This window comes from Choloepus didactylus, chromosome 15, assembly GCF_015220235.1.
Source record: "Choloepus didactylus isolate mChoDid1 chromosome 15, mChoDid1.pri, whole genome shotgun sequence".
Taxonomy (NCBI): Eukaryota; Metazoa; Chordata; class Mammalia; order Pilosa; family Megalonychidae; genus Choloepus; species Choloepus didactylus.
The window spans coordinates 41,494,596-41,508,542 of NC_051321.1; the positions used below are offsets into that span (position 1 = coordinate 41,494,596).

At 37.9% G+C, this 13,947-nt stretch overlaps 1 protein-coding gene across 7 annotated transcripts in view; it reads right to left on the reverse strand.

Annotated features, from left to right (window-relative positions):
* Positions 1-1,813: 1,813 nt before the first annotated feature.
* CPEB3 (cytoplasmic polyadenylation element binding protein 3) overlaps positions 1,814-13,947 on the reverse strand; it is a 219,073-nt gene continuing 206,939 nt past the window's right edge. For all 7 annotated transcript variants that reach the window (XM_037805175.1, XM_037805173.1, XM_037805178.1 and 4 more), the window contains one exon: positions 1,814-6,394. In XM_037805175.1, coding sequence (XP_037661103.1) covers positions 6,167-6,394 — 228 coding nt within the window. In that variant the 3' untranslated portion in view covers positions 1,814-6,166. The remainder of the gene's footprint in view (positions 6,395-13,947) is intronic.

A 13,947-nucleotide genomic window follows, 5' to 3' on the forward strand; every position in this document is an offset into this window, starting at 1 on the left:
GCCCGCGCCCCCGCCCGATCATCTGGCCTCAGGGCGCGGCCGGCGTTTAAAAGTACAGGTGCCAACATCCCAAGCCAATTAAATTGGCAGAAGCTCTCCCGGGGATTCTTTTGTGGAGCTATTTGTAACCCATTTTCTAAAAGGATTAAAGTTAGTGTCCATGAGAGAGCGCTAGTGCGTCCAAAATCTGTATTATTTTTAAATGACCCATTTTCTGAAATAAAAGGAGAAAGCCTAGTGTCAAAAATAAAATGAAGGTGGTATACTTAGGTTTTCATTGACTATTTTGGTTGTGAGTCTCAAAATTGATTTCATGCAGCAAGTATTGGTGTGAAAAGCCAACTGCTCCTCTAACAACCTTGCATTGAATACATATTCATGTTGTGTTAACAATAAAATAGTTTTTTGTTTAAAAAACACTTTTAAAAAAAGTTCTTTGTGTCAGAGAAAAGGTGAATTTTGCCTCTAGATTTGTTTAGAGAAAGAGAGAAGCAGCTTATAAAGCAAATTGGAGTGGAGTATACAAAGGTTCCCAGCTGCAAACCATATACTCCAAGCTCTTCCTTAGCAAATGCAAAGGATGACAAGTGTCAGTACTTCATACAACTAGATTTAATAAGTTGTTATTACAGAAAAAAAAAAAAGAAGTCCAAACTACAAAGTTTAAGCAGTTGTAAGCAATAGCTGCATTGAGCTCCATATTTAGTCACAGTACTGCAGTTCCATACAAGCAATATTAGTCCAAGCCCCAAAGGCAGAAGCTGAGTAAGGGTTACTAGCAAAACAATCTAAGAGAACAGGTAATAAAAGATACAATACATTTAAAATTAGTTGTTAGTTGAAAAACAAATACAGAGATCTTAGCAGTGAACACTCTAAAAGTTATGTCCATTATTTTGACAGCAAAAATACAAATACCTAATACTTTATACCCCAACAGAACTATATGCTGAAAAGAAAAAAATAGCAGAAGTTATCCTGTATTAGCACCCAAGTTTTCTACTTGTTGCAATTAGCATTGTTGTCATACAAATTTAAACATCCTCAAATCACATATCCACTTCTTGACCCAGTTTGGGGTATAGAGTAAAGTTAACAGCCATTAATTATAAAATACTCTGTGGTAAGATAGAACACTATTGCAGCTGAGATAAAGTTTGGTTATTATAAAAAACAAAACAGAAATGTTAGCTGACATACCATACAGACTAGTGTAAAAAGCAACAATCCATATAAATAAGCCAGTTTTAACAAAAAGATACTTTTGTTTTCACTAATCTGTGACTAATCTTTCACTCAAACCTTGCAAGTAGAGATGTCACAATACTCAAATATTTAGGTAGGAGCTTTATCCAGTTAAATGCCATTTTGTTGCTAATAGATAAAATGAAAACTAGCAGTTTTTTGCTAATTGCATAAATGCAGTACATTCTGCATTAGCCCATGCCTCACTAACAAGATATAAAACACAAGATATAGGCAGAAATCTAAGCATAATCTTTATACCACTAAGCAAGAATTTTCCAATTTCTTTTCTTCTGTTCCTAAATCACTTATTTGTAGTTAATGTAAAATTCCAACCATAATACCCAATTTGAGTTAAAATTTTACATCACAACTTGATCTAATCTATATATTATTTACAAAACTGAATACTTAGAGCATACCCAAGAGCCAACTCTGGACACACATTTCTCCAAGTTATTGATAACCTTGCCTCTGTGGCAATGGAACTGCAAGAGGCCATCAATGACTAGTAGAAACACACTATCTACCTAGAGCAAGTCATTGGATGTTCTGTTTTACGCAACACCAGTTTTGCAGTTGTATTTCTTTTTTTTTTTTTTTTAATTTTAGATGCCATTACAATGGCACACTACCTTAGTGCAGCTTCAAGGTGAGGTGGGTGTTGGAATAGAAGTGGGAGGGCAGGGCAGACATAAGCATGCATGGAGTGGGCCAGACATGTTGCCAAAATAAGAGGCAAACAAGGGGCACCATACGAGGGAGCAGACCAAGGATGTGGAGGAAGACAGAGCCTAAAACTGTCCATATACAGTTGTGACATCCGAGTGTGCTTCCTCAGTACCACCAAGTAAGCCTCACATGAAGGTAGCATAGGTGAAACACTGAGACGGAAGTCTAGACTACACAGAAGGTGGTGCCCTCTCAGGAATTTCCTTTGACTCTTAAACGTGACCACTGTAAACACATGTAAAAGATCTGGCCTGGAGGAAAGGCACCATCTTGCACATGCTCAGCAGTTGGTGGCAGAATCATACACACACACACACACACACTCACACAGATGCGCACATGCACAGGACATAATGAGAGTTAGAGGGGAAAACGCAATGAAACTTTCTGTTGACCTGGCCAGGTTTTAAACCTGGTGGTGTTTCAGTAAGAATGACTTCATTATCAGTGCCACAGATTTGGCTATACCTGGTGTTGTATAAATCCACTGTGACATCCCTAGAGAACTGTACTGTGACATCCCTAGCCTTACACTGAACCACTGTAATAAAGGAAAAGGCTTGTCGAAATCTCACATGTTCTGCTTCATTCTGTCATTTTATTACCCAATTATCCATTACATTTTCCAATCACTTTACATAACCAACTAGTTTCATCGTTGTCACACTATTGTAAACCACATCAGCAAGTTAATACATAAAGCTTTGCATTTCAAAAAACTAGACACTTTAGTAACAATATTACAAAGGTTTTAGCTTCAAAAATAACTGAAAATGAAAAAAATAAACTTTTAAAGAATTAGCATCATAAAATTAATTTATTCCAAGTAAAAATACAAAATAATATTATGACATTGACCAGATATGAAAGTCCCTCCCAGAAACAACTCTATTAATGATTGAGAAAGCACTCCTTAAAGAAAATACGAAATAAAATGAAAAATATGTAAATATGTTTAATTTTTTCTTAGCAAAAAATCTTTCTAAAAATAACAATGAAAATTTGTCTCAGTACAAAGGCTACATTACTATTGAAAAAATACCAGCATGAAGAAAAGGTACATATTTGACAGTAGAAAAATGATTTCAGTGAATCACAATGTCTAAAGTTTGCAATGAAAATAAATCTGCAATAAAGATTTATGCCTTTTTTCTTTTCTTTTTTTTTTCTATTTTTTATACAAACAGTACAAACAGTATTGCACATAACAACAAATAGTCGAGGTTAGGTTATAGCCTTCAAAAAATCGACTAGTTCAAGTGTCACATCAAGGAAAGGCCACAACAGGACCTGTGTTACCCAGGGGCTTCCCAGTCAAGTTGCAGGTCAGAACACCTCTGTGTTTTAAAAAATAATTTTTTTGAAGGACCCTCTCTTTTAATATAACATTAACAACTTGGGGGCACATTTATTTACAAAACAAAAGGGAACATGTTATAATTTAATAAACTAAAAAAGTTCTCTTTAAAAAAATACAAACAGAAGAACTCTTTCACAATCCTGGTCAGTCGTGCACAATCAACGCTTGATTATAAATATACAAATTAAGGGAAAGTAGTTTCCACCATCTATTCACAACTTTCAGCACCAAATGGAGTTTAATTTTTGTAACCTATTTTCATGACACTGTTTTTTCGCTTTCATTTTAGCTTTATGCTGTGCAATCTTTCAGCTTTCCTTTTTTTAACCTCTCAGTGTATTTTAGTACATGAAAGAGGGGTGCTTCTTCAAAAAGTTTTGCTTCTTTCACATAATTAGGTAGATTTCTGTAGGTTAGATATGATCTTTAATATTATAGTTATAAAGCTCTAACTTTTTCATTTTCAAAAAACACAAATAAGCATGAAAAAAATAAAGTTACCCATCTGTTAAATCATTTTTTCTTGCAGAATCAAATTAATATATATTTTTCTGAATAAACTTACTTAGAAAATATCATTTTCTTTCCTATATTTCAAAATTGAGGTATTGCAAAAGATCATGTCAGTCAGAAAGCATGCCTTTTTCCTTAAAAACAAACAAACAAAAAATCTTCAGCCAACTTTTGAAAAACTGTCTAGAATACAAAAGTAGTAGTGCATAACAAAATTTCTTATACAGATGAAAAAACCACAAACATAGAAAAAGAAACCAAATGGAAAACCACACCTGGGCTGGATAAAAGCAATATTTACCAAAAAGCCCAGTGGTAACCTCAAAAGGGGAGAATTCTAATAAGCATTTTTAATCCAGTAAAAAACTATTTTATTTTTCCTTTTTGAAAACAAACTATAGCTTGAGAGCCAGTAATTGCAACTAAACACTGGAGGAAAAAACAAACAACCAACCAACAACAAAAAAAAACCCACAAAAAAAACAGAACAAAACAAAAACAAGCAAAACTAACTTAAGACAGTATAAGAACATCACAGCACATAAAACACAGCGACCTAAATCTACTCTGCAGTGTCATATCCAGTCAGATTGTCCCCAGAATTCCAAAACATAGGAAGAAGATTAAAAAATTTACATATTCTCACAATCATTGTGTGTGTTTATATATTACTATATGCAGCCCAAGAGGGAATGCTAAGAAAATGTCCATGGGAGTATTAGCAGGTCTTAATTCTATTCAAGCTTTACAGGATAAATCCAGGGAATTAAGTAATTTCTCACCCAGACAACCAACTTTGCCCAGGCCATCTTATTTTATACAGACATTTCTTTAGCATCACCATTACAAAGCTTTCTTGAGATATGCCTAGTCTGTCAATCTGACAATTTATCTCTATATACTGTATATATTCCTAGAGTTTGTAATCTAAGATGAGCTCTTTGGTTTTCTGGACAAAGTCTGAAGCTATGTAAAATGGTGCAAGTACTAGGAGATTGTAACTAAGAGCTCATGTGTTAGTTAATATACCAGTTATGAACTGTCAAATTTGTTAATGTCTGACACAGAGGCTTTAAACAGTTAAGTTTGATCACAGTTAGACATAATCACTTTACTATATAAAATAAAATTGCACAATATATAACAGAGCACCGCAAAGTACTTCATCTACCATCCACAAATTTGCTTTAAGAATATTCTACACCTAGGTTTTATATTGGTTGTAATATAGGTCATTCTGTCATGGGCTCTTCCTGATTTCAGAAGCATTCCATTTATTGAGGCATGCCTTCCTCCGGTCAATTACCAATTCTTCAAATGAAAAAAACTTTTTTAAAAAAAGGAGTATTTTATAGCTTATATAGATTCTTAATTTGTGCATTGTGGGAAGGTTTTATACTAGACATTGGATATAAAATTTATTGCATGCAGCAACCTGATTAAGTAAACATGCAGTCAGAAATATTGACCTTCCATTGAAGCGTTCTGAAGTCTATTCTGTTCTCCATCTGGCAGCTGACTCTATCCCTAAATCACAAAAGTGTGTTGTTGGGTTTTTTTTTTTTAATTGATACCTTAGCCTGAATAGAGTATTAAGGTATTAATAATACCATTTTAATAGCAGCAAAAGCTATTGCAGCATAAATTTACATAACGTTAAAGATCTAATCAAAATCCTCAGCAAAACAAAAATCAAACATGAAGGAAAAATAAAGATCCAGCTTATGAGGTATCCTTACAAGTCAAAATAGAAAGGAACTAAAGGCTTATTTTCATTAAGGATTATCCTTACTCTACATGACTCCAACTAATGATTGCTGAATTGTTGTGAAGTTTTTGCTACATCTGCCACCTATTCACGAGTATTACCTTTGGTAAATCTTCTAGGGGCAACGCTCTAAGTTTCTGAAAATAAGTGCATGCTCCAGTTCAAAACAATCAGAACAACAACACAACAACAAACAAAAATATCACAGACAACAACCTGATGGCTGCTGATGAGATGGCATCTACATACTGTCACTAGTGACAAGTCAGGTACAAGAAATTAAAGTATCAAGCAGACAAAGGTGTGAATCAAAGTGCAAATCAGTACCATTATACACTCTGCAGTTTTGCATTATACTGGACACTGAGTTCAGTAATATGACTATAAATAATAATAATAATAATAATAATAATAAAAAGACCCATTTCTTCTTTAAAAATTGAGAACGAATGCACAGATTTCCAGAACACTGTAAGCCCTGAGGCAGTGCCCTCTCTTTTCCCTCCTTGTTATCTACTCCAGTACTTGTGGCTGGGTCTGCCCTGGGCTCAGCTCCAGCGGAATGGGACGTGGCGAGGGCGGTCACCTCCCTCCTTCACCAGTGGTTTGTGGAACTCCCGCCCGGCACGAGAATGTATGCTCGCCCAGCAGTATTCGCAGTAATACTGCAGACAGGTGACGTTGGCACAGAAGAACGGGGCAAACTTCCCACCACAGCGTGTGCCCTGGCACTCATCACACATCTGATCATCCAGCACATATGGCTTCACTTCCACCTGGACCCAAAGAGGAAAAGACAGGGGAAAAAGGTTTAGCAAATCTTCTTACCTTTTTTTCCTTTTGAGAGTCTAAAGTGTAGCTTAACAACATGTCTTAATCAGATGCTCTGAACTTAGCTAACGTCTGATGGTAATTGAGAATATGGGCTTTGGAATCAGTTCCTTGACTTGCTAATTGGGTGGTCTTAGGCAAATTCTTAACCTATCTCTGTGCTTCTGTTTGCTCATCTGTAAAATGAGCATAACAGTGTCCACCTCAAACGGTGCTGGTGAGGATTAAGAGATGGAGTCATGTAAAAGCACATGAGCTGACTCCTGAAGGCAGGGCAGCATCTGACAATGCAGGACAAGGAAAAGCATTTCAGAGAGGGGAACCAGCAAGGACAAAGGCCCATGAGCAGGAAAAGGCAGAACATATTTTGGGGAAAGGGTTTGGCTGGAGCCAGGCAAGAGTCACACTGAGGCTGGACAGGTGGGCTGAAGGGAGACACTGAGGCTTTGGACTTCAATACTGTAATACAAGGCTTTCAAAAGACTTAACATCCCAGTATGGTACACAAGTGGGTTGAAGGGAAAAGGGGAGACTAGGGAGATGTTAAGAAGTTACTATAATAATTGAAATAATAGAAGTTTTTAAATATTTTTATCTTTGTTGCCTTAATCCCCACTCTACCACTACCCCATCAGACTGGAAGCTTTAATAGAAGGAGAACCACTCATCATAGTCCTTTAGGGAGCATTTTATAAACTAAATGAAGCAAGGCTGTAGGAGGTGAGAACAAAAAGCAAAGAAAAACCATTGTTACCAAAATTTTTCCCCACATCCCCTCCCTAGAACCTCAGAGAAAGCATTATCATTAATTTTTTTTTCATCTTGAATGCTAGGAACTAGCATGGAGGTAAAAAGTCTATCATCAGGCCCCCTTCCATACCTACTTCCAGGGCCATTCTGGAGGAAGAGTGTGGCCAGTGTGGCCATGGAAACAAGAACTCATGGACTTTTGAGATGAGCTAACTGCCTGACTATTCAGGCTGCCTCTGGCTGCAGCAAGATGGTTCTAGCAGGGCATGAATGAGACTACAATGGAAGGGCAGCAGCAGCAGGGGAGAGCATGGGGGAGATCAAGGAAGATGAAGATGGCCTAGGAATAGACACTACTTTTCTGGTTCTCCTTCCCTTCCAAAAGCTCATCTATGGCATCCCCCAGAGTTTTACCTTAGTCCTCAGGAACTGCCAGTCAGACATTTCTACCTGGAAGACCCACCTGACAAGCCTGCACCACACCTCCTGGTTACCCAGGGGAAAACACTTTTAGTCTGGCTCTAGTTCCCCTTCTTATTTCTCCCTCTTCAATCTGACCAGATAGTGAGTCGGCTTCAAAAATATTGCTCAAATTCATCTCTGCATTATAATTAAAATTGTGGTGGCTCTGGGGTCAATCTCCTTGGGTTCAAAATTTAGATCATGTCACTAGCCGGGTAAGGCTTAGGCAAATTTCTCAGCCCCTCTGAGTCTGCTTCCTCATCTATATACAGGGGGAAAAGAAGACTCCCTATCGTATAGGTTCTTATGAGGATTTAAACAGTTGAATGATAAAACACCAAGACAGCGCCTGGCATGTCATAGGTGTTAACTGTCAGTTTTTATTCCTACTGCTTCCTCTCTAATCCAAGCCATCATAACCTTGTACCTGGATGCCTTCAGGATTGACTGGTTCAATCCTACTAAGTACACGTTGACATTTCAATAATCTAATTTCACAATGCTCATCTCCCAGTCAAAAGCCACTCAGTGTCTCCACTGCCTGTAGGATTAAGTTCAGCTGTCTTAGAATCATAAGGTACTCCCTGTCTCCTAAGATTCAAGTACAGCTCAGAGCCTCCATCATTTGCCTCAATCTCTCTTCCAACTATCCCCAACTCGAACTCTTAACTGGTCTCTATTTTTACTTGCACTTTCTTCCTACCTTAAATGCTTCCCTTACCCTTTCCTTCAGCCCACTCAAAAACTTCATGTACCTAATAAGACCCACCCTTTCTTTCTAAAATAAAAAGTAACCATTTTAAATTGAACAATTCAATGACATTTGGTATATTCACAATGTTGTGCAACCACCCCCTCGGTCCAGTTCCAAAACATTTTCCTCACCCCAAAGGGACACCTTGTACCCACTAAGCAGTTACTTCCCATTTCTACCTCCCCCAGCCACTAATCCCTGGCAACCACTAATCTTCTGTCTCTATGATTTACCTATTCTGGATATTTCATGTAAATGAAATTATACAGTATGTGACATTTTGTGTCTGGTTTCTTTCACATAGCATGTTTCTGAGGTTCATCCATATTGTAACATGCATTAGTATCATCATTTGTTTATGGCTAAACAAATTTCTGTTGTATGTATGTACCCACATTTTGTTTATCCACTCATCAACTGATGGACATTTCGCTTGTTTCTACCTTTTGGCTATTGTGAATCGTACTGATATGAACATGCATGTACATGTATTTATTTGAGTAACTATTTCAATTCCTAATGGCTGGGTCATATGGGGGTTCTATGTTTAAATTTTTGAACATAAATTTTGTTTTCCACAGTGACTGCACCATTTTACATTCCTACCATCAAGGTACAAAGGTTCCTATTTCTTCACATTGTAACCAACACTTGTTTTCCGTTTTTAAAATTACAGCCATCCAAGTGGGTATGACATGGTATCTATCTCATTGTGGTTTTAATTTACACTTCCCTAATGGCTAAGGATGTTGAGCATTTTTTCATGTGCTTGTTGGCCATGTGTATATCTTCTTCAAATCCTTTGCTCATTTTTAAAATAGGGTTGTCTTTTTGTCATTAACGATTCTTTATATATTCTTGATACTAGACCCTTATCAAATACATTATTTGCAACTGTTTTCTCCCATTCTATAGGTTGTCTTTTAACTTTGCTGATAATATACTTTGATGCACAAAAGTTTATTCTATTTTATCTTTTGTTGTTTGTGCTTTTGGTGTCAATTTAAGAATCCACTGCCAAATTCAAAGGTTATGAAAATTTACCACTATGTTTTCTTCTCAGAGTTTTACAGTTTTAGCTCTTATATTTAGTTTGTTGGTTCATTCTGAGTTAATTTTTGCATATGGTGTGAGGTAAGGGATCAGATTCGTTCTTTTGCATGTGGATACCCAGTTGTCCCAGCACTTGTTGAAGAGATTATTCTTTCCCTGTTGAATGGGCTTGGTACTCTTATCGAAAATCAATTAGAGGCTTAGCCTTTCTTAATTATTTCAGCCCCAGGGATCTATTCCTTCCTCCTTTGAACTTACTACTCCCTATCACTCATTTGGAATTTCTAGAGAGCACCTTTCATTTTTTGGTGCCAAAACATCTTGAATTTTTATGGAAATCTTCCTAAAATGCAGTATTCATCCTACCCCCTCTTAAGCATGGGACGTTATGAACATCCTATATGGTAGTGCCAGGCAATACAGTGTAGTAATTAGTTTTCACTTTTCTGTCACCCCCCTTCAATATCTAGCTGTTAGCCATCACTTCTAACAATACCCATTAAATGCCAGCCAACAGGCTCTGAGGGAAGCCAAAAAAATAAATGACATGGCTTTCGGATTGCTACTTTGCTTTCAGAGGCATTTCGCAAAAACTTCCATAGGATTGCCTTCCAGATATGCGAATGGGGCTATTACTGCAAAGCCACTAGCAATGCATACATGTAAGGTGTTGATCCAAAGAGTAGAGGCCTCCCAAAAGACACAACACACACCCTAACTCAAAATGATGCACAAACACAGAGTGAAAGCTGGCTACTATAACCTCTCCAAGGGCAACAGTCAAGCAGTGTCTCTCACAATTTAAGTCAACAAAAGAGAAGTAACTGCATAATGGATATTGGTATTTAGGTGGTCATCCAGTAAAGAACAGTGATTATTTTGGCTTAAGTGGATTCACTCATTCAACTAATATTTATATAGTGCCTATTAAAAACGAGAAATACAATGGACCACAACAAAAAGTTCTTCCCTCAAATAATTCATGGTCTATGAGAGTTTCTCAAACTTTAGACGTTCCAAAACCAGTTGTGATTTTTGCCATATCCCAATGCTATCTGCACTATTAATTGATATTTCAATCAATTATCCAAATCAATTCTATTTTTCCCCATACACAAGTGTATAACTACTACAATAAAATATGCTTTCTCTCTTAATCACCTAAATCACGGGGGATATCATCAAGCTACACCACTTTGGAGACACAGATCTAAAGAGACCATATTACTGATTTACACTACCCATAAAGTACAAATACTAGAGTCCTATGCACAGCTAGACACACCCCCAGGCTATCTTACAGGACCTTGCAAGCGCAGGAGATGAGAACTACCCACAGAGATACTTGGATTCATGCCAACATGCCTAATGGAGATGACCATGCTCAAGAAAGCTGAATATTATATGTAATTTACTGATGAGCTGGTAGCCATTAAGGATAAGGAAAATTGACTTGGAGACTTAGAAAAGTGACTATAAGAAGAGGGATAAAGGGAACAAAATATTTAGAATGATATAGACAAAAAGAAAGCCAAATTTTAACAAATTGATCTCAGTGCTAACATTATTTTGTTTATAAAGGCTGGAGAATATTTGTTTGCCATCATTTTGTTATCAGTCAACAAACTGAATTCCCCACTATGTAAATAAAGCAATGACTAAATAGCTCCATGGCAGAGAGGAGATACTAGGGAGACCATAAACTAGTCACAAGTCCAGAATTCCCTGAAAGGTCAGTAATGATAAGGGAGGCACTGGCGAAGGACGGAATCAATTTGAATTATGTGCTAAAGGTGATACTAAGGACAAAGTCTAGCCCCTGCTGCAATCTGACCTCTGGTGACAAGAACAATCAAATTAAGTCAGTCATATATGTAGCCATCCCAGGGCAGGTAAGGCAGGCTTACAATTTCCTGGAAACCAAAAGTGAGGATTACAGATAATGGAGCCAGAGTGGACAAACTAGAGAAAGAGGCCAAGTGAGAGGTGAAGTTTAATGGGGACAAATGTAAGGGCTTGCACCTGGGCAAAAAAATTGGCAGCATAAATATAAGGAATCCTAAGGAAGATATAGGCAGACAGTAGCACATGCAAGCAAGACTTGAACTCAAAGAATGAGGAATATGAGGAGGCTGACAAAAGGATGAACTTAATCTGAGGATTTTTACAGGCCATAGGAAGGGAAACAGGATGAACTGGAGATAGTGGGCATGAAGGGTAGAAGGGAAGATGTACAGAGTTGCCATATTATATTTAAGGAAAGAGACAAAACATGGACATCTCTGTGCTTAAAAGAAATTCACTAAGAAGATGTCAAAAGAACAGTCTCCAAGTGGTGACGTCAGAAAATTCTCAGAGAGGGAAATGGGTGTGTGCCAGTTTGAGTATATTATGTCCCCCAAAATGCCATTATCTTTGATGTAATCTTGTGTGGGCAGGCATATCAGTGTTGATTAGATTGTAATTCTTTGAGTGTTTCCGTGGAGATGTGCTCCACCCAACTGTGGGTGATGACTGTGATTGGATAATTTCCATGGAGGTGTTACCCCACCCATTCAGGGTGGGTCTAAATTAAATCACTGGAGCCATATAAATGAGCTGATAAACAGAAGGAACTCAGTGCAGCTGAGAGTGACATTTTGAAGAGGAGCTACAGCCAAGAGGGACACTTTGAAGAATGCACAGAAGCTGAGAGGAGCTGCAGATGAGAGACAGTTTGAAAATGGCCTTTGAAAGTAGACTCTACTCTGGAAAAGTAAGAGAGGACAAATACCCCAAGAGCAACTAAGAGTGACATTTTTGAGGAACTGCAGCCTAGAGAGGAACGTCCTGGGAGAAAGCCATTTTGAAACCAGAACTTTGGAGCGGACGCCAGCCACGTGCCTTCCCAGCAAACAGAGGTTTTCCGGATGCCATTAGCCATCCTCCAGTGAAGGTACCCAATTGCTGATGTGTTACCTTGGACACTTTATGGCCTTAAGATTGTAACTGTGTAACCAAATAAACTTTTATAAAAGCCAATACACCTCTGGTGTTTTGCATTCCGGTAGCATTAGCAAACTAGAACAGGGTGAGAAGGAGCAAGGGACCTACTTGACTGGAAAACACCAGCTCTGAAATCATGTCCTTCCCTGGCCTCCAAGAAGAGGCTCTCATTGTCACACTACGATGTGAGCTACTGGATACTAGCACTTGAGAGAGAATGCTTTGTCTCTCTGCAGGCTTCCCAGAAATCCAGGCCAAATGCTGTGGAAGGTTGTGGCAAAGTCAGGCTTTATCACCAGAGGTATAATATTTAGACCAAAAGAAGGGATAGCAAGTTCTACTCTGGGTGAAAAAACTCAATTCTGTTCTTTTTAATCTGAGTACCACACTTTAGAAGGATATGATGTTGTCAGAGGGACCTGACTCACTTGTAGATCCTCCATGATGCCAGCTGAAAGGAGGCCATAATTCTCAAAAGAAATATCTATAATATGGCCACAAACCTCTACAATATTTCCAGGACTGAAAGAGAATATCTAAAGAAAAGCTGCTCAATAGCCACTGTTTTGTATCTGCTCCAGAAATATTTCTTTCTGAAATCTCTCAAGAATTAGGTATATTAGCTAAAGAGGTGTAATTTAGTCTCTTCAAAACTGAATTTAATTCACTAGGCTACATGGACACACCAGAGCACAAATCTTAGCTACAAAAAAAGAATCAAGAAGACTATGGAAAGATGTTGGAATAGGAAGCTCCAGGAATCAGTCCCTCCACCAAAACCACTATTGAACTGGCAGGAACTGTATGCATCACCTATTTTGAAACTATAGAGTCTAGCAGAACAGTATGCAACATCCAGGGAAGAGCTGGAGGAGGTGGCTGGTAAATGCAATTAATACCAGTGAAATTAATCCTCTGTGCAGCAGCTACTGTCATTCATATCCCCCAAACACATTACAGGCAGCCCAGGCTCCTGGTGTAGACTGCTGGTGCCAGGGTGGGCTATCAAAACCTAGTCCTCCAAAATCTGGGTGTGGGTGGTTTGATCTCAGATCACTGCTTTTGATCAGCTACTATAGAGAGCTGGGGGGCCAGTTCTGAGGGTGGTCATTGTTCCAACCTCCCTCAGAAAAAAGTGCCAGAGAAGTCTTAAAGAGGCAGTACCACCCCCACCCTTTTCCCTTTCCATTTCCCATTTAGGATTAAAAATAATTTGGAAAAATCACAAATTTATGGTACCAGCACTCAAAACAACATAATACTCAGAATGTCTAGTAATCAACAAAAATTCCAAAACACACAAACAGGAAGGTAGGGACCATTCATAGGAAAAAAAAGTTTGCAGGTAACCATCCCTGAGGAAGTTCATACATTGTAACTATTAGTCCAAGACTTTATTTTTTTTTACTAGAAGGAATAATTTTGAATGCAATTTTATTGAGATATATACACATAGTCCAAGACTTTAAATCAACAGTATTAAATATGTTCAAT